Here is an 18,916-nt window from a genome sequence, read left to right as displayed (position 1 = left end):
CCGCCAGACTCGTAATGAGGCCCTCTGACTCTTAAGGTTTCTTTCTCTGTTCTCCCCATGTGTTACACTGCTGAATTGTCTAAGGATGTCTCTGTATTGAAATGTGCACTACAGTTTTGGGACACCTTTTTTAAAGTTCTTTCATTTAAAATGTGGCTGGAGTGGTTGTGGGGTGAGGGTGCCCCACTGATATGGAGATGTTAAGCAGTCTTTTCCAAATCTTTCTGAACCAGAGGGATTTGCCAATATCCTTTTGGTTATGCTCAGGGTTGAGATCTATGCGAGTTGCCTATTCTCACAGTCATCTGATTGTTCTGTGGCATTTGATAAGTGAAGCATGAATCTCATTGATCTTCTGAAGTCAATGTAAAATCGCCTACCTCCATCTGGGTTTCCAACAAGTATGATTGGAGAGTCCCAGTGACCTCAGGAGGGCTTGATGACTTGTAAATCCAGCATCTTCTGAATCTTCTTTGTGACACTTTGCCATCTTGCTTCAGCAAGATTTGAGGCCTGAAGCCACACTGGCTCTCCGGGTTGTACGTGTATGCAATTAAGAAATCCTTCACTTGTCTTGGTTTCTCTGAAAACACATTCTGGAAGGGGCCGAGAAAATCTTGCTAGCGTTACAGACACTACAGGATCACCAGCTGCGCTCTTCCTCCTCCACCCCTTCTCCTTTTTCTTTCCTCCTTCTGACTCGCTCCTTTTCCTCTCCCCTCTCATTTCCTCTCATCGCAACCTCCTCTTCTCTGACCTTCCTCCTTTCCTTTTCTCTTTGGCTCCTTTGCTACACCTCCTTGCAGCTCTGACACTCCACACTAAACTTGACTCTACGGCTCCTCCGCACTTCGACTTCTAATGCCTACAGCTCCGTTTTGCTGTGTTTTGTTTATTTAAGCCAGTGTGGCTATGTCTGGGACATGTAACTGTTTGATGGGGTCAGCTGAGTGAGAGATGCAATTGTGTTTGACCGGCTAAAACTAGAGGGCACTACCCTGTTCCCAGGTGGCTTGTGCTACGTTGTGAACAGCCCAATAGCTCTGCGGGCCAAGGTTACACAGATTGTCTGCAACCTTGAAAATAGTTTGCGAGAGGCCCGTGATTGGACAACTCCCTCTGAAGGTTGTTGGTCCCACCCATTGGAATCCCACCATGGTGTAGTTTCTGGCTCCCTCCACAAACTGGTATGAGCATTGCTAAGAGTAGTCTCAAAAAGCAATGCGCTCAAGCTTCTCACCTTCTTATAAATAGGATTCTCTAATCACATAACACGGCATGCGGACTCTGATGGAGGTGGACCTGGAAGCAGTTTTCTTCTTGTTCTTATTTTCACTTTTTTCCTCACCCATATGATTCCTAAGCCATAATTTCTTCCCAGGAGAGCAGGGGGCTTCCTTCAAATGAGGTCTGGGATGGGTTGGGTGACTGGGGGGATGCTCCGTATACCGCCTATATTATCTAGTGGGTTGAGAACCCCTGTTTCCAGGGGTCACCCCGCACCCATCCTGTAGTCTCCCACCTTTGACTTTGTCACAGTGGTCACAGATGACATGAAAGGCAGAGCCTGGTAAACAATGAATGATTCTGTAAAAGCACAGCGGTTGATCTAGGGTCCGCTGTTTCCCTAAACAAAGAATCCAGCTATGGTGAACTCCAGCCCCTTCAAACGCTAAGAAGAATTAAGCCATCCTGCCTTCTTAAGATTTCCTCCTTCCGCCTGAGCTCTCTGTTCAGAACATTTGAACGGCCATTTTAAATGACTGAAGATAGTTCAAAAGGAAGCTGTCAGGCTCATTGCAGAAGCCCAAACACTGAGTAAACACCAAATGTTACCCCACTTGTCCTTTTTAAAAAATAAATAATATATTTTATTGGTTTCTTCAACAAACATAATTAACATACAAGCCAAGAGACAAGCTCATAAAAATAAACAATAACAAAACTTGTGCATTCGAAGATTAAATCAATAATTAAGTATGGTCAGAGTCCGAGGAGTCCCCTTTTTAGCCGGCTTCATGTGTTCCCAGTGCGCGTTTCCGACTGGTAGAAGCTACCGGGAATCGCGCTCCTCCCACTTCCCCCAGATTTTGGAAGCTTTGGTGTGGCATCCCCGTGCCTTGTGGATTCTATGTTCCAACATTGCACAAGAGTCCATGTCGTCTGCCCACTGATCCAGTGTCGGGGAGTCCGGAGCACCCCATTTCTGTGCGATGTTGCGTTTCATCAGTCCTGCAGCCGTTGCCAGGAGCAGTCCCTCCCATTTATTTGCAGTGTTTTCATCGGGCGTACCCAACAACAACATTTTGGGGTCTAGTGCAATGCTTCGACCCAGTGTTCTGGACAGCTCCCCACAGCATTCACCCCAGAAAGTCTGGATTCGGGGCATTGCCAAAGGATGTGTATGAATGTTCCAGTTTCTGTCCCACATCGGAGGCAGTTCTGGTTTGGGGCCTGCCCCCATCGGTATATCATGATTCTAGGATAATATATTATATGTAAGATTTTCAGCTGCACCAGGCGGAGCCTGGAAGAGATTGCAATTTCCCTGGGGTGCATTAGTACTTGGATCCAGTCCTCCGGGTCTATGCTTCCCACGTCTTCCTCCCATTTGGACTTAAGGTGAGGGAGTTCTGGGGTGGCAAATGAGGCCATGGCGCTATACAATATAGAGGTGCATTTGGTGGGGATGTATGCCGGGAGCATGTTGCGTTCTATGGGTGTGCTTTCGGGAATGGCAAAGTCCGACTGAATATGTGTTCGTAGAGCGTGGGCCAACTGAGTATAGTGATATTGTTCAGTCACTGGGATCTGGAACTTTAGTTGCAGAGTGTCGAATGAGGCAATTTCCCTGCCCTCAAGGACGTCCCCGATCTTTGTGATACCGGCATTCTCCCATTTGGACCATGGCTTAAATTTACCCAGCTCTTTCAGGTTACTTTTGTACCACAGAGGTTGTGCAGTAGTGATCTTGTCTTTCCAACCTACAAAAGCATCTGCCCGTCTCCAAACCATGGCAACATGCGCTGCCATTGTTTGTGGGGAGGGTCTTCCCAGGGGCTGATAGAGCAAGTAAAGTGGGTCTGTATCGTGAAGGGCTGCTATTTTGGCCTTTATATGTGGTAGCTCCCGGTCCCCGTGTAGTAGGTCATTGACCACAGCTAGCTGCGAAGCCCAGTAGTATGCTCGGGGGCGGGGCACGCTGATTCCTCCCTCCCAGATTGATCTCTGCAGTGTGGCTAATGCAATGCAGGGTTGACCTCCCCATATGAGTTCTCCAAGGAGATTGTCGAGGCGGTTGAATTCGGAGTCTTGGATTTCAAGCGGGGCATTCTGTAACACAAAGAAATCTGGGCAGGGTAATCATTTTAAAGAGGGCGGCTCTGCCCATAAGTGTCAATGGGAGGAGTTTCCAGTGGCAGACATCGTCTCTAAAACGGTTCATGATTTGTTGGAGATTATGGGATGTGTAACGAGTCAAGTCCTCTGATACCCAAATCCCCAGATATCGGAATCCGGCTGATTCTACTTTGTACGGGCAGTCCTGGGGAATGGCTTGTGTACCGCCCTTCACCGGGAAGAGGACTGACTTGCTCCAGTTAATTTTCAACCCGCTAAATTCGCCGACACGAACAAGCATCTGCGTCACTATGGGGCAGGTTTGTATCGGGTCACCCAGGTAGATCAAAAGGTCGTCAGCATAAAGAGACGCCCTATTCTCATGTCGTCCCGGCCATCTAAATCCGGTCCACTCCTCGCTTTGGCGGAGCCATAAAGCGAGTGTCTCTATTGCCAGAGTGAAGAGGAGGGGGGACAGGGGGCAACCCTGTTGCGTGCCTTTACCGAGGAGAAAGGACTCCGAGGGCCACCCGTTTACCTTCACCTCTGCATGTGGGTCTGTGTAGAGGAGTTCTACCCAGCTCAGGAAGTTGTTTCCAAAGCTCATTCTCTGCATGGTTTCCCAGAGGCTGTCCCAGCGAACCGAATCAAACGCCTTTTCAAAATCTATGGCCAGTAATGCCAGCGGTCAGTCTATGACTGGGGCTCTTCTAATAGTAGGTGAAGGCGTCGTATGTTCATCCGCGTTGATTTATGTGGCATAAACCCACATTGGTCCGGATGGACCAGGGAGGTAATGACTGATTGTAGCCGGTTAGCTAGGAGTTTGGCAAGGATTTTGGTTTCAGTGTTAAGTAGTGAGATGGGCCTATAAGAGGCGCACTGCTCCGGTGGTTTGCCCGGCTTGGGAATGACGACGATCGTGGCTTTGCGCAGGTCTTGCGGGAGGGTACCCTGCTCCCGAGCCCTGATGAACATCCCGTGGAGGTATGGTGCTAGTTTCTCCCCGCCCAGTTGCTTTACCCCACTTGTCCTTTGCTGACTTCCTAACAAATATATATTATTTATTATTTATATATAAAGATAACAAAGGGATAAAAAGACTTTCTGATCCAGAGGAATGACTCTCTTCCTCTAGACAATGTCCAACTGTATGTGAGAAACTCACCTTTGAGAATAGCTCCCTCCTCCAGATTTCAGTTCTCCTCAAAAAAGTCAACATAAAGTTGCCGGTTCAATCGAAGTAAAGGTTCAAAGTGCCAACAAAAAAATCTTTAGACAATGCCAGGGGGAATTACTCCTTTTTCCCTGGTCACAGTATGTTCAATGCCAAGAGGTTTCTCCTCTACTGGCTCTCCACAAAGTTCACAGTACCAAGAAGACACTTCTTCTCCCTTGGCTTCTCCAGGTTCTCACAAACACCAGGGGTGAATGACTCCCTTCCCTTGGTTACAATGTTCATTGCGCCAAGAGGATACCTCTCCCCTCTTGGCTTCACAGGATTCCTACGCACAGCACCCGGTGGAATGACTCTCTTCCCCCGGTTGCAATGTTCACAGTGCCCAGAGGGTACTTCTCCTCTCCTGTCTTCTTAGGGCTCTTACAAACAGCACCAGGCGGAATGCATCTGTTTGACTGGTTACAATGTTCACAGTATTCACAATGTACAGCTCATCACCTTCTTATCACCCCCAACCTGCCTGGTATACTCTCCTGCCAGGCGCTAGGTCAGTCTTTCTTCCTCAAACTTGGTCAAGGGTAATATTTTCTCTTCCCCTTATTTGCTCTTCCTGGCACAGCCAACCTGGTTCGCCCTTCACCCAGGTACTGTGTCTTGGAAGACTGTTGCACAGTTCAACTGGCAGCCTTGGTATACTCTCGTGCCAGGGACTGCCTTGGGTCCCAGACCCTTCTCGCAGGCTTGTCTTGTAGCTCAGCACCTTATTTACATGCTTCCATAGACTTCAATAGGTCCTGTTTCCCTTAGTCCCTTGCACACTGCTGGTGCTCAAGGATTTTCCCCACCTTTCTGGGAGGCACTCTGGTCTTCTTGGTTCCCCCAATGAGGGAGACTCCAGCTTCCCTTAGTTCCCCACAGGCTGCTGGGGATCAAGGGTTCTCCCTCTCTCTGAGTATTGCAGTGGTCCAGAACCCCTTCTGTTCCAGCACAGGATTCCTGCTCCTCCAGGGAAGGGTTGATAACACTTTCTGGTTTCCCTCCTCTATTTCTATTCTAGATGGACCAATCGGAAACCTGCAGCCACTAGAGTGTTACTTGTGGTTCGCAAAGGTGATCCTCATGCTTCTGCGCTTCTCCCTCATCACAGTACTGATCTTTCTGCTTCCTTGTAGGTCAATGGAGTGCCTCCTCATCACAGTACTAGGAAGTGGATCTTCACTTGGGTAACTCCTAATCTTCCTCGTCTCAGTTCTTAATAGGGGAATCCTAGGGTGGCAAAAACTCATGACCCTATTAGGGAAGCGGCTGTTATTAAGGTCATAAACATGGGGGTCTAGAGCCAGGTGATACGCAGGGATACTGTGTTCTCCCTGGGTCATTGACACCCATCCCATGAAGGGTTTCCCTCCCCATGAGATCCACCTGCCAAGTACCACGCCCAGGGGGACTATTGGGCAGCGGCCTCCCCACCCTGGCCTCGTGGGTAGGGGCTCCCCCATGTAAGTAGTGATGGTACTCTGGATTTTCATCACAACACAAATCTTGATGACCAGGGAGTCAAAGGAGTACACATGTTTTGTATCCAGGCTGGGGAAGTCAACAAATGTATCAAGGTGCTTAATTTGAGGAATGACAAATCTACCACAGAGTCACAGGGCTTTGGGGAGGCCCAGTGCCACAAGAGGTGGTAGAAAGTGAATACATGCAAAATTAATCTTGGAGGCATTTCTACTACTTATAAAGGCTAAATTGATCTGGGAGAAATTTAGCCAGCGGTAAACAACGAGTGAGATAAAGGAAGAGGAACTGTCCTTTGTTTTTCAGAGAGGGGAAAGCATAAAGCAAGAGGAATTGTTGCTTGTTCTCTAGAACGGGAGAAAAGCAAGAACTGTATAAAAGACACTTATATTTTAATCGAATAACTGTACATAAGGACTGAATATTGTAGAGAGTAAAAGTGTAGCATAAGTAATAATAAAAAGTAAGACACGTTCTCTGTACCAGGCTGAGTGATGAAGTGTATTGTTATAAGGCACAAATGATACGTGAGATTTGGAGAGAGTGTCACAGCAAGTCTTGCAGAATAGAGAGTAGGGGAGATTGAATCAAGAACCGAGGAGATTGAGACCACGCTATGTGATCAGAACTTTGAGATCAGGGAGGGGGCTGACAGGATTAGGGCCCTGGAGTGCAGGTGCGAGGCTCTTGAAGCCAGACAAGAAGATGCTGAAAACCGCTCGAGGCGGAACAATATCAGAATCCGGGGAATTCCATCTGCAATCTCGGAGAAAGACCTCCCATCATATGTTTCCGATCTCCTCCGCCACATCATCAACCTGCCAGATAACTCTCCCCTGGAGCTGGACAGAGTGCACAGGGCTAGACCCAGGCAGAGGCCCAATGGGGCGACTGACGTCTTGGTCAGGGTCCATTTCTATAAGCTCAAGGAGGAGATAATGTAGGAGGCCAGGGCCATGGGACAAATCCACTTCCGGGACTCGGAGATAGCCCTGTTCCAAGATTTAGCAGCATAAACCCTGGCCAAACGAAGAGCTCTTAAATCCATGGCCGACTGGCAACGCAAACGCAAGATTTCCTACCGCTGGAGCTTTCCTTCAGGCCTCGCCTTCACCTGGGAGCGAAAGACTCAGCAAATCCCATCACCTCGGGAAGCTGAAGCGTTCATGAACCCGGACACGGAGAAGGAGGTCCCGGGGGGCTCGGACCGCTCCCCCGAGGGGGCTGGCGGGGAGTCTCTCTGTCCCTGGTCCCGGGTAGCTGGTCGACGTAGGATGCGCGGCCCTCCCGCAAGGGGGAAGAACAGCAATAACCGCTGAGAGCCCCATCTGCCCTGATCCTGGTACCTCCTCCTCGGAGACCAGCGGCCACCCCTCTCTCCCCCAGGGGGCCCAGTCTTTGAACCCAGAGCCTCACAAATAATCGTGCCTCCTGGGCCGCTGCGGAAAGAATCCCAATTCAACAATCTCGTTGGCCAGGGTGGCCTGCGGCGATCTCTCTCGAACTTCAAGATTTTCACCACTACAGCATGAGACTCCTTGGTCTCCGACACAGCTGGTAGCCATGGCCCAGCCGACAGCCCTGTTGGTAGAAGGCTGGTCTGGATACCTTCATTTGTTTCTTGTTTTAGGTTTTGTTCTAGTTCATTTTGTTGGTTTAACTTGGTCAGAGGGAGAGGGGGAGCTGGAGCTGGGGAGTGGGCTGGAGACGAGGGGGATTCGAGAGTCAAAACACAAGTTGACAGAGTGCTTACCTCTCTGTTTGGAATCGCCACGGCAATGGCGGATTGGCCCACCGGAGTGGGGGGTTTCAAGCTTCGCAATCCGAAACATGCAGGGTAAATCAGCCATCAAACCTACCCACCAATGTCTCTGCCGAATAAGGAGCTCTCGATCCTGACCTGGAACGTCCAGGGTTTGAACTCCCCCGGAAAAGGAAGTCCGTGGAGCACAGGCTCACCCAACTGGCACCCGACAATATTTGCTTGCAGGAGACTCATCTCCTCAGGAGTGACGAGCGCCGCATAGCCTTTCAACGCTACACAAAAAGGTACTTCGCCTCTGCTGATCTCAAGAAAAGAGGGGTTGCCATTCTGTTAGGCCGAGACTTACCCTTAACTAACATAACCATCTAGAGGGACCCGGAGGGTCGGTATCTCTTGCTAAAAGACCTCTTGGTAGAGCTTCCCATCACCATTGATGCCATATACTGCCCAAATACAGCGCAGAGCACATTCCTCCGAAACCTTCTACCCATTCTTGTCATCTTCACTGAAGGTCGCTTACTCATAGGGGGTGATTTTAACTTGACTCCAGACCCAAACCTGGACAAAACGCTCCCTCCATCTAAGGAGGACTTCAGCAAGGCCCTCTCCATGGCAGAATTCCTGAGGGAAACCGAAACTATAGATGCATGGAGATGGGCCAACATGGGAACAAGGGATTACACTTTTTTCTCTCATGTTCATCTGGGGCACTCAAGAATCGACCTTCTGCTACTCTCCAGCGCTCTCATTCCCTGCGTCGAATCCATCCAAATTGGGCACAGAGCCCTTTCGGATCATGCACTAGTCATAATGAACCTGAGGGTGGGGAGCTTCCCCGAGCCGCCTCAGCGGCAATGGAAGCTTCAAGACCAGATCTTAACGGACATTGCAATCAGAACAGAAATGGCAGAAGCCCTCAAGAACTACTTCAGGGAGAACACTACCAAAGACACATCAGTGGCCACGATCTGGGACGCTATGAAGCCTGTCATTAGGGGCACGGCAAACGACTGCATAGCCCGACTCAGATGACTGCACAAGCTGCAACAAGACGCACTTGAGGCGGAAGTGATAGAAGCGGAACGCATCCTTAAACGAGGCCAGAATAGGAAAGCGAGTTGCGTGCTCCAAAGGGCGAAGCGATCCCTAGAAACGCATCTAGCTGACAAAGCGGCCAGAGCACTAACATACACCAAGCACTTTTACTATGTGCACAGTAACAAAGCAAATCGGCTCCTGGTCCACAAACTGAAAAAGCTGCAATCAAGAAATTCCATCCATAGCCTCCTGGACGCACAAGGGACTCTTCGCTACACCATCATGGGGAAATTGGAAATCATGACAGCACATCACAGGGGTATCATGTCGGGTGCCCCCACGGCCGCATTAGCACAAGTCAAATATCTAGCAGGAGGACAGCCGGTCGATCCACATCCTCAACTCACGGCCCTAGAAGTCCCTATCTCGGCAGAAGAAGTGAGCGAGGTCATAGCAAAAATGAAAAACTCAACTCCCGGCCTGGATGGGCTTACAGCGCAATTCTATAAGAAGTTTTCATACATTCTCTCGCCCCATCTGGCACCCCTCTTCAACTCATTCCTATCAACAGGAATGACCACCCCCTCGATGGAAGAGCCACTAACTGTGCTGCTACTGAAACCTGAAAGGGACCGGAGCCATTGCGTCTCCTACAGACCTATCACTCTCCTGAACTACGACGCAACGATCTTCACCAAAACCCTTGCGAACAGGCTAGCTCCCTTGCTTCCAGCCATCATCCATCCGGACCAGACCGGATTCATCCCTGGCCGCAGCACTCGTGATAATATAAGGAGAACCATAAACGTCATCGAATCTGCCAACAGGAAGGGGCGGGCACTGATGGTACTATCCCTCGATGCGCATAAAGCATTTGACATGCTCGATTGGGGCTACATCCAAAAAACACTTCAGCACTTCGGCTTTGGCCCAAATTTCATAAAATGGACATAAGCGAACTATCAGCAGCCTTCCACCAGACTAAGGATCAATGGGGCCAGGTCCGAAATAATCAAAATTTCAAGAGGCACCAGGCAGGGTTGTCCCCTGTCCCCCCTGGTATTCGCCCTCTCCATGGAGCCATTCGCGAACAGGGTACGTCAAAATGCAGAGGTCCAAGGCCTGACAATCAAGGCCCAAACATATAAAGCTGCCATGTACGCCGACGACGTCCTCCTTACGCTGATCAAACCAAGGGAATCCATGAGGGTCCTAGGGAGGGAACTGCTTGAATTTGGGGAAGCATCAGGATTTAAGGTCAACCTATCCAAATCGACAGCGCTGAGCATTAACCTGCCTCGTCCTCTAATGTTGGATCTGGAAAAAGAATATCACATACCCTGGGCAAAAAAGAATCTGCCATACTTAGGGGTCCAGCTTACATGCGCACCCAGCAGACTATACACAGCCAACTTTCCGGCGCTTCTTAAAGAATTCAAGAATGACCTGATACGCTGGCAAAAACAGGAGATCTCCTGGTTTGGGAGAATCACGGCCCTGAAGATGAACCTTATTCCTAGACTACTTTACCAGTGTGCAGCCTTACCAACCACAATTCCGAAGCAGGCTATCCAGAAGCTGCAAAAGAACATCATGAGTTATATTTGGGGAGGAAAACAGCCGCGAATCCCGAGAAAACTCATTCTCCGAGGACGGGCGCTGGGTGGACTGGGAGCGCACGATGTGGCCAGATATATCCTGGCTGCTCAGCTCTCATACGCGTTCGCTTGGCTTCCCTCCACCCCAAAGCCCCGCTGGCTGGAGCTGGAAGAGGACTGGAGCCCAAACCCAATAAACTCTCTACCACATTTGAAACGACCCAGTGCAGGCGAGGGCATGGGACCCCTGACGGCAACCAAAAACACGGTGGTGAGCTGGAGGAAGGCAGCGTGTCTGTGGAAACTCTGCAGCACTACAGGTCCACTCACCCCGGTCTGGAGGAATCCGGAATTCACCCCGGGCTATAACCCCAAGAACTTCACGAGGTGGAAAAATAGAGGGCTCTAAAGGGTGCAAGACTTTTATGAGGAGGGAAACCCCCTTGATTTCGAGGCCTGCAAGGCGAAATTCAATGTGCCGGAGAGCGAGAGATTCAGATATACCCAGCTTCTTCATTGGCTCTCGAGCAGGGATATGAAGCACCTCGGAAGCAGAGACCTTACAGCCCTGGAACTCACTCTCACAGCATCCCCACCAAAGGGCAGAATATCAACCCTCTACAGGCTGCTGGATAGAACAGACCCAACCCGCAAAGAGACGTACATGCTTAAATGGAAGAAAGACATTGGGAGACCCATCGAACTGGAGGAGTGGGATCACATCTGGTCGAGGGCAAACAGAAGTTCGAAATGTGTTTCCAACAAGGAGGGGGCATTCAAGGTATGCTTCAGATGGTACCGGACCCCAGAAACACTCAATAAATGCAACCCGACAATTCCACCGGTGTGCTGGAGAGGATGCCCAGATAAAGGCACACTCTACCATTTGTTCTGGACATGCCCCAAAGCCACCCAATTCTGGAAATCCGTGCTGGATCACATCAACAGGATCACAGGCCTGACCATCCCATGGGATCGGGGCATTGTTTTACTGGGAGCAGGCGGGGAGGGTCAATTCCCCCTCTCAGGGTATAGAGCAGAGCTATGCTCTCACCTGCTGACTGCCGCTAAGATCTCTGTGGCTAGGCTGTGGAAAAATCCAGAGGGCCCGGCAGTACAACTGTGGTGGAAGAAATGCTGGGATATAATTGCAGCGGAAAAAATAACTGCCATCCGGTTCGGGAATAGAGACAAATTCCTCCAGACGTGGGCCCCCTTCCTGGACTATACCCAGAAATACCCGGGCCTGGCCCGACAACCACCCTCCTTACGATGGATGGACAAAGCGGACTGAAAAATAAGGGGGGCAGTGCACAGCAGAGGATCCGATCGGGGGAGCTCCCCTCCTGCTTGCAAGTCCAGGAACAAAACATTGAAGGCTCAGGATCCCGGTGATCCCCCCTTTTTCCGCCTATTGCCCTGATGCCGAATCATGTACAATTCCCCTTGTCCGCCTTCACTCAACTAATAGCGACTATCTTGGCACCCCTCTCCTCTTGGCTCCCCCCACGAACATTTCTCTGACCTGTTGTTGACGTATATGTTCTTTTGTTTATTACATGCACCTCTAAGCACGATTACGCTGCTTGCAGCGCTCTTCAAGTATATGCCACATGTGATACAGTGTATGTATAAAATCAATAAAAAATATATTTCGGAAAAAAAAAAGAATAGCCAGAACCATCCCTCCAGATTACACAGAAGGAGCTACTTACATAGATAGATCGATAATATGACATTACATTGGTCCAATTCTAGGTGGGCACTACCAGACAGTTTACATAGAGGTGATGTTTATTTGCGACATATGGGTTCAGCGCAACAGCTAAGCCTTGCGGTTTTCTACCTTTTCATAAGTAGGTTCAGCTAGCATCGCTTCTGCATGTACTGTGTGGAAAACAAGATCACAATAACTGAATACCAAATATGGTCACGATAGAAGAAGAAGAAGAAGAAGAAGAAGAAGAAGAAGAAGAAGAAGAACGGTGAGATGTGACATCAGGTTGCTGGGCTGTAGCAGAATCTGCCAGCCCTGCAGTGTGTGCATCGTGTAAAGATGGGTATACAGGGCTACACAAAATGGGCTTAGTGAAAGCATATGGCAGCATATGGATATTCTGCCACAACAATATTGAATAGGGATATCCTAACAGAGCTCTGAGACTGAGGTACGTGTTCCGAGAACCGGGCCAGGCAGAAGCACATGCTGAGGTTTGTCTACAAGCCTCTTTTCCTTTTTAGATAGGTTTTTCTGAAGTGGTAGGGCCAGTTAGGAACATAGGAATTTGGACTTGGGGCTCTTTATTTTGGACTACCCTAAGCACCATTTTGTTTGAGAAAGCAGGGAATTTCTCTCATAGCGATACAGGCAGCTAGGTATTTTCCTTTTATTTTGAATAAACACATAAATATCATGACCATGGTTGTCTGAATCCTCCTTCTGGTTCGCCACAGTATTCGTTTAGAAATCAATAGACTAAGCAGGGGCCAAAAAAGGTCTTTAAAATCCAAATGGTACATCTCCTTTGCCCATTGTCTATGCTTCGGTTCTACCAGGGCTAATTTCTTTAACCTTTTAAACACTTGGCGTGAATCTGAGTATGGACATTATTTTAGATAATTCTCATAGGGACAATGAACCTGAACAAATTTGCCGAACAGCCAGGGCCCTTACCCTAGACATCCATTACTTTATAACCAGACTTCAGTATCTGAGCTGGTCTGTACTTTATTTGCTGAAACACATTTGTTGGAGCTGGACAGTTCTTCGATCAGGGAGTATATCTGACGTTACTGGCTCACTTTTCCTTGGGTGCTATCCGGAGACGGACCCCGCTACATCACACAGAGAATGTGATGGCATTTGTTTCTAAGCTATATCAGTGGCAATGTTGTTTACCTTTCAGGGAAGATTTAAGAAAGGACAACATAGAAGATCCGTTAGGGTTTTGAATCCCTTCTTAGTTGGGTAGAAAATAAGTGACTGAGGTGTTGCAGTTCACTGTGGTTGGGCATAGGTATTTGTGGTAGGGACCACATGTGAGTGAGTGATTTGTTTTCCAATACCTCTTTAAAAGAGTTTGCAGGTTCTGCCATTGAAGGGCCAGAGACTCACCAATGTACATTTAATGAGAGATGCTACAAATGTAATTCACCAAAGAGTAACTTGCTTTTTAATAAGTGAAAGTTGCTAAGCTAAACTGAAAAGTGTTCTGTTTTTTAGATATGTGTCAATAAAACCGGACCAGAGAAAACTGATAAATGGAACCAACGTGCTGGGGCTGCTGATTGACATTCTTCTTAAAGATGGTTTCCGTTTGGTGAGCACCAGGACTGTTTCATCAGAAGAGAAAGTTGAGTGCTACACATTTGAAAGGATGAAAAGCCCAGATGTTTTTGTGGTCACTGAAAGTGACAAAGTTGAGAAAAACATTGTGACACAAATTAAACAAACAAGAACAAACCGGCGCCGATAACATGTACATTTCTATGTGTCTTTGTTGAACTGCACCAACCCGACTGCTTCTCTGACTGTTTTTCTGATTACATTGGTCCCATTGAGGCTTCAAGCCACATTAATACTTGTCCACATAAGGCTACTAAACGTTCTTTTTACAAACTGGATGTTCGCTCAAGCTATGTCAATCTTTTACAGGCTCACCACCGGCTCAACTGAGGATTCTGAATTCAAAAATGGGGGTAAAACCTTCTTAAGAGTACCTTGATGAGAAACTGGTCAAAGCAAAATGTTCCGGTTGCTTTTTAGACAGTGCCTATTTTTGCAAAAGCCACCATCTTGTCAGGTTGTTGATATGTTGGATCTATGTGTGCATGTTAGAATGATCTGGATGGCCAGAATGAAATGCAGAATATTAAGCGCTCATTTGACCTTCTATGTATCTAGGATCTATTGGCCTTATTGATCTATGTATTGTTCAAATTACTGCATTTGAGAGTGGAACTGTTACTGAAGGTAAAGGCTGAAGCTTGTGCTTCAAAGATCTAGAAATCAAACAACTATATGATCTGTCCATGCCCGTTAAAGCTTGCATAGTGTACCTTTTAATTTGGCGTCCGAGCCGAGCCAGGGTCCATTTTGAAAACTGCATGTGAAGGTCATCAAAAACTTTGCTTCTTGCTTTTATAGTAATCAGAAAATCGCAATTTACCTGATGTACACTTGTGTTTTCCAAAAGACTATTCTGCATTGTCCTAACTCAAAATAGTCGCCATGTTCTCTTTCCTTTCCAAACCAAAAGATGATCGATTGCCCATTATTAAGTAGTATTTATAATTAGATTGACATGCACGTGTACATTTTATCAGACCAGTGTCTCCCACAGCCAATCATTGTAAACATCTTGGTAGCTATTGTGGTCCTCGTAACCTGATTTTCACAGACTACATTTAAAACCGCAACATGTTTGACTCGGTCCTGAAATTGTTCAAATTACTATTCCTAACGCATAGCATATCATCATTAAATGGCATTTCAATAATACACATTGCTTTAATTTCTCAAAGCAAGTGTAACAATTATATAAGCCATTTTACTATTTAAGTTGGTACATATTTATGTCACTGGCAAATAAGCGCGAACTTCAAATAATCACACTGCTAACCTGCCAAGTCTTCATTACATTTAAAATGCTACAAGTACTAGACGAATTTCATGTATGCTAGTTAATATATAAAGTTCAATAATATATACTAAGTTCTAAATAGTACAGTTCTTGTATGATAATTTGTAATATTTTAACCATACCAGTCAATGCCAAATATTTTGGAGTGCAAATCTTCAAAGAAAACAATGTAAATCAAAATCTGTGTTCATCCCTTTTGATTTTTTTTTTTAACCTTTTGTTTATTGGCAGAAAGTAAAGACTGGTATAGTACATTTGCACAGCGATACGAAAATAAACAAAAAAACATTCACAATAGCACAGTTAGGAATTACAACATGAATTGGAGACGGTTCCAGGATGAGGAGGGGGGTATTGACAGCTCCAAAGGAGGCAAGGAGTCTAGTGTTTATGGCAATGTGCTCTGTCGATCCGGCGGGGAAGCGGGGCCCCAATCAACCTCCTCTCTATTGTTCAGGTACGTGCAGAATTCAGTCCACACATTTTTAGGACGAGATGGCGTAGACAAGGATCCGAAATACTCCTCCTCACATGTCTGTACCCAGGTGAGGGCCTTTAGCCACATTTCAAAGGTGGGGGGAGAGCAGTGTTTTCAACCTTGCAGCAACAATAGCACATACATTTAAGAATTTGGACATTTTTTTTAGCATTTGCACCGGACCATATCCCGAACAGCAGGGCCAGCGGGTCGGGGTCTACTGGGGTCCCTATTATTTCTGTGAGCACCTTCGTTACTTCCAGCCAAAACGCCCTCAGCGCAGTACAGGACCAAAACATGTGCATATGATCTGCTTCTTCAGAACTTCATTTCGGCCATCTGTGGGTAAGGGAGCGTGTAAAATTCGCCACTCTGAGCGGTGTGTAATAGAGCCTGTTGAGTAGTTTATATTGTATACAGCAGAATCTAGCATTAAGGGAGACTCTGCGCGCGTGCGCGCACATGTTAAACCACATGTCGTCAGCGATTTCTATTTCCATCTCTTTGGCCCAGGCTTCCCGTGGTTTGAGGGACGTGTTTTCTCGCTTCGTTAGCTACATTTTATACAAGGAGGACACTATACCCCTACTGCCCGTGGAGTTTGCTATGTACTGGAGGTCGGGTGAGTCCGGACCGCCGTACTTAGCCTGAAATATTGTAGTAGCTCAAGCGCTGAGTTAGAGTGCTCGGGTTTCCATGTTTGGGGGGTGATGAATTCACCCTTAGGGTAAAGGTCTGTGAGTGTTTGGTATCCCAGGGCTTCCCAATGTTGGATGAAATGGTGATCGTGCACAGGGGAAAGACCAGGGAATTGGCGCAGGGGTAGCCATTTGTAATATGGGCAATTCCCCTGCACTGGGTTCAAAATCATATTCCATGCTCGAATCGTGGTGGCAACGGGGTCTGCAGGTGCATCGGTCTGGAACGTATGGTGTAGCAACAGGGTCATAATGTTAGTCCTGTCTCCCGCCAGCTCTTCCAATTTGACGTGTGGAGGTGGGTTTAAGTGTGCATACCAATGTGTGGCATGATGGGCCTGTGCCGCTACCCAATACAGGGTTAGGTCTGGGGCAGAGAAACCGCCTTTATCGTAGGGAGGGGTCATATGTAGCCACTTTTTGCGGACTGCACCGGAGTGCCAAAGGAACTGGGCACATATAGCGTGGAGTCTCTTAAAATAGTGTTTCCCAGGCCAGATCGGGACGTTAGCAAAGATGTAGAGGGGCTTAGGGACCGCAATCATTTTAACTAGTGACAATCTGCCCGCCAGAGACAGAGGGAGGTTGCGCCATTTGAGCAGCTTAGATTCAATGAGCTGTGCTGTCGCCTCGTAGTTGTCCGCCAGTAGGGAGACTTTGGTGAGTGAGACTTGTACCCCCCAAGTACCTGATGCCCCCAGGGGACCATCGCAGGGGAAATTCACATGTCGCTGCAGTAAGGGGAAATATCTAAGACTTAGAATAATTGATGGTAAAGCCCGAGTACGTTCCTATTTTAGTTATGTCCTGAATAATCGGGTCGAGATGTGTGGAGGGGTCTCTGATATATAGGAGCACGTCATCAGCGTATAATGAAATGATTTCTGGTGTGCCCTTCAGGCGAATGCCTTTGCAAGTATGTCTCTCCCTAACGTGATCTGCCATGGGTTCGATGGCGAGTGCAAAAAGGATGGGGGAGAACGGACATCCCTGACGGGTGCCTCTATGTAATACAAAGGGGGAGGAGACGATGGAGTTCACAAGCACCCTAGCACTTGGGTTAGTGTATAACAATTTTATATAGGAAAGCATGTTCGGGCCTATTCCCATTTTTTCCAGCATGGCCCATAGATATTTCCAGGAGACCATGTTGAATGCTTTCTGGACGTCTAGTGTGACCGCCACTGCGTCCGCCCTTGGGTCAATCCTGGACATTATGTTGAATAATCGGCGGATGTTGAGATCAGTGGAGCGGCCAGGGACGAAGCCACTCTGGTCTGCCTGGACCAGATGGGACATAAATGAGAGGAACCTATTCGCAATTATTTTGGCCATTTTTTTTTAATATCTGTGTTGATGAGTGATAGGGGCCTGGGGGTTTCCCTGGCTTGGGGAGAACGGTGATTAGTGCTTCCCTTAAGGAGGGGGGAAGAGAGACTAAATGTAGGGACTCCATCCAGACACCGTTTAGTATGGGGGCTAGGATGGCAACGTGCTCACGGTAAAACTCAGAGGTGAGCCCATTCGGGCCTGGAGCCTTATTCCTTGGGAGGTCGGAGATCACCTGGACTATCTCTTCCAGGGTGAACGGGATATCAAGTTGTTCCCTGGTGGCCTGGGAGATGAGGGTCATGGGGATACGTTCCAGCAGGTCGTCAAGATCTCGAGCGTTGTGTTCAGATTGGGGGCCATATAGCCTGGCATAAAAACCAGCGAATACGTCCATTATGGCCTGGTCGGACCAAAGGCGTTGTCCCCGTTCGTCTAGGACACTGTCTATTCGGGATCTGCCCCCCTACGCACGTACCAGTCTGGCCAGGGTTCTGCCCGGTCTATCCCCCTCACCATACCGTCATGCGGCCACTGGGCGAGCAAAATAACGCACCTCGCTCAGGGCATGGGATTCAAACCTTTCTAGTTCTGCTCTAATTTTAGCCAGGGTGGCCGGGGATGGGGCGGGAGCATGTTGTTGTTCAAGAGTTTTGAGTTTCGTTTCGGAGCAGTGTAGGGCTTGCCTTATGGCTTTAAGTACCCGGCTTCCCTTGATATGCACATGCCTCTGATATAAACCTTAAATGCTTCCCAGCGGGTCCCCTCAGATGTGTCTTGTGTATTATTACTTTTCGAAGAAGGTGTTTATGTCCGATAATATCTCAGCTTTGAAGACGATGTCAGACAAGGCCTCTGACTTAAAGTGCCAAGCCGATCGGGGGGGCGCGGCATCACCCAGTTGGATCTGCAGGAGCACGGGGGAATGGTCTGAAATCGTGCGAGGGAGAATCCTAATCTCTGACACCCTACCAACCCGGCACCCCGACAACAAGATCATATCTATTCACGAAAAACTATCGTGCACTGTTGAATAAAAGGTGTAATCTCTGTCTTGGGGATGAAGCGTACGCCACACGTTATAGAGATTCAAGGAGCTCATATGTGTGAGGAGCCGCATGGCGGCTTGGGATACTCCTCTATGGGTCAAGGTTGCTGTCCATGTCATTATCGAGGATGAGATTCATATCCACGCCCCATATAATGGGAACGTCCACATATTTCATGATGATGGCAACTACCGCATCCATAAATTCGGGGGAGTCAGTGTTAGGACCATAGAAGTTTACAAGAAGGCATTCGCTGTTAGCTAGGGTGCAATGAAGGATGA

The 18,916-nt window shown here is 48.0% G+C and overlaps 1 protein-coding gene across 1 annotated transcript in view; it reads left to right on the top strand.

Moving 5' to 3' along the window:
- The window catches only part of KCNRG (potassium channel regulator), a 42,664-nt gene extending 27,464 nt beyond the window's left edge, over nucleotides 1-15,200 (top strand). The window contains exon 2 of the mRNA XM_069639813.1: nucleotides 13,662-15,200. Within this exon, the coding sequence (XP_069495914.1) occupies nucleotides 13,662-13,914 (253 nt within the window). The 3' untranslated portion in view covers nucleotides 13,915-15,200. The remainder of the gene's footprint in view (nucleotides 1-13,661) is intronic.
- Nucleotides 15,201-18,916: the final 3,716 nt, after the last annotated feature.

The sequence above is a fragment of the Ambystoma mexicanum genome, chromosome 7q (assembly GCF_040938575.1).
Source record: "Ambystoma mexicanum isolate Mex_15411 chromosome 7q, UKY_AmexF1_1, whole genome shotgun sequence".
Taxonomy (NCBI): domain Eukaryota; kingdom Metazoa; phylum Chordata; class Amphibia; order Caudata; family Ambystomatidae; genus Ambystoma; species Ambystoma mexicanum.
Note: the sequence above shows the minus strand (reverse complement) of the source record. Positions and strands in the feature narration are given on the sequence as shown.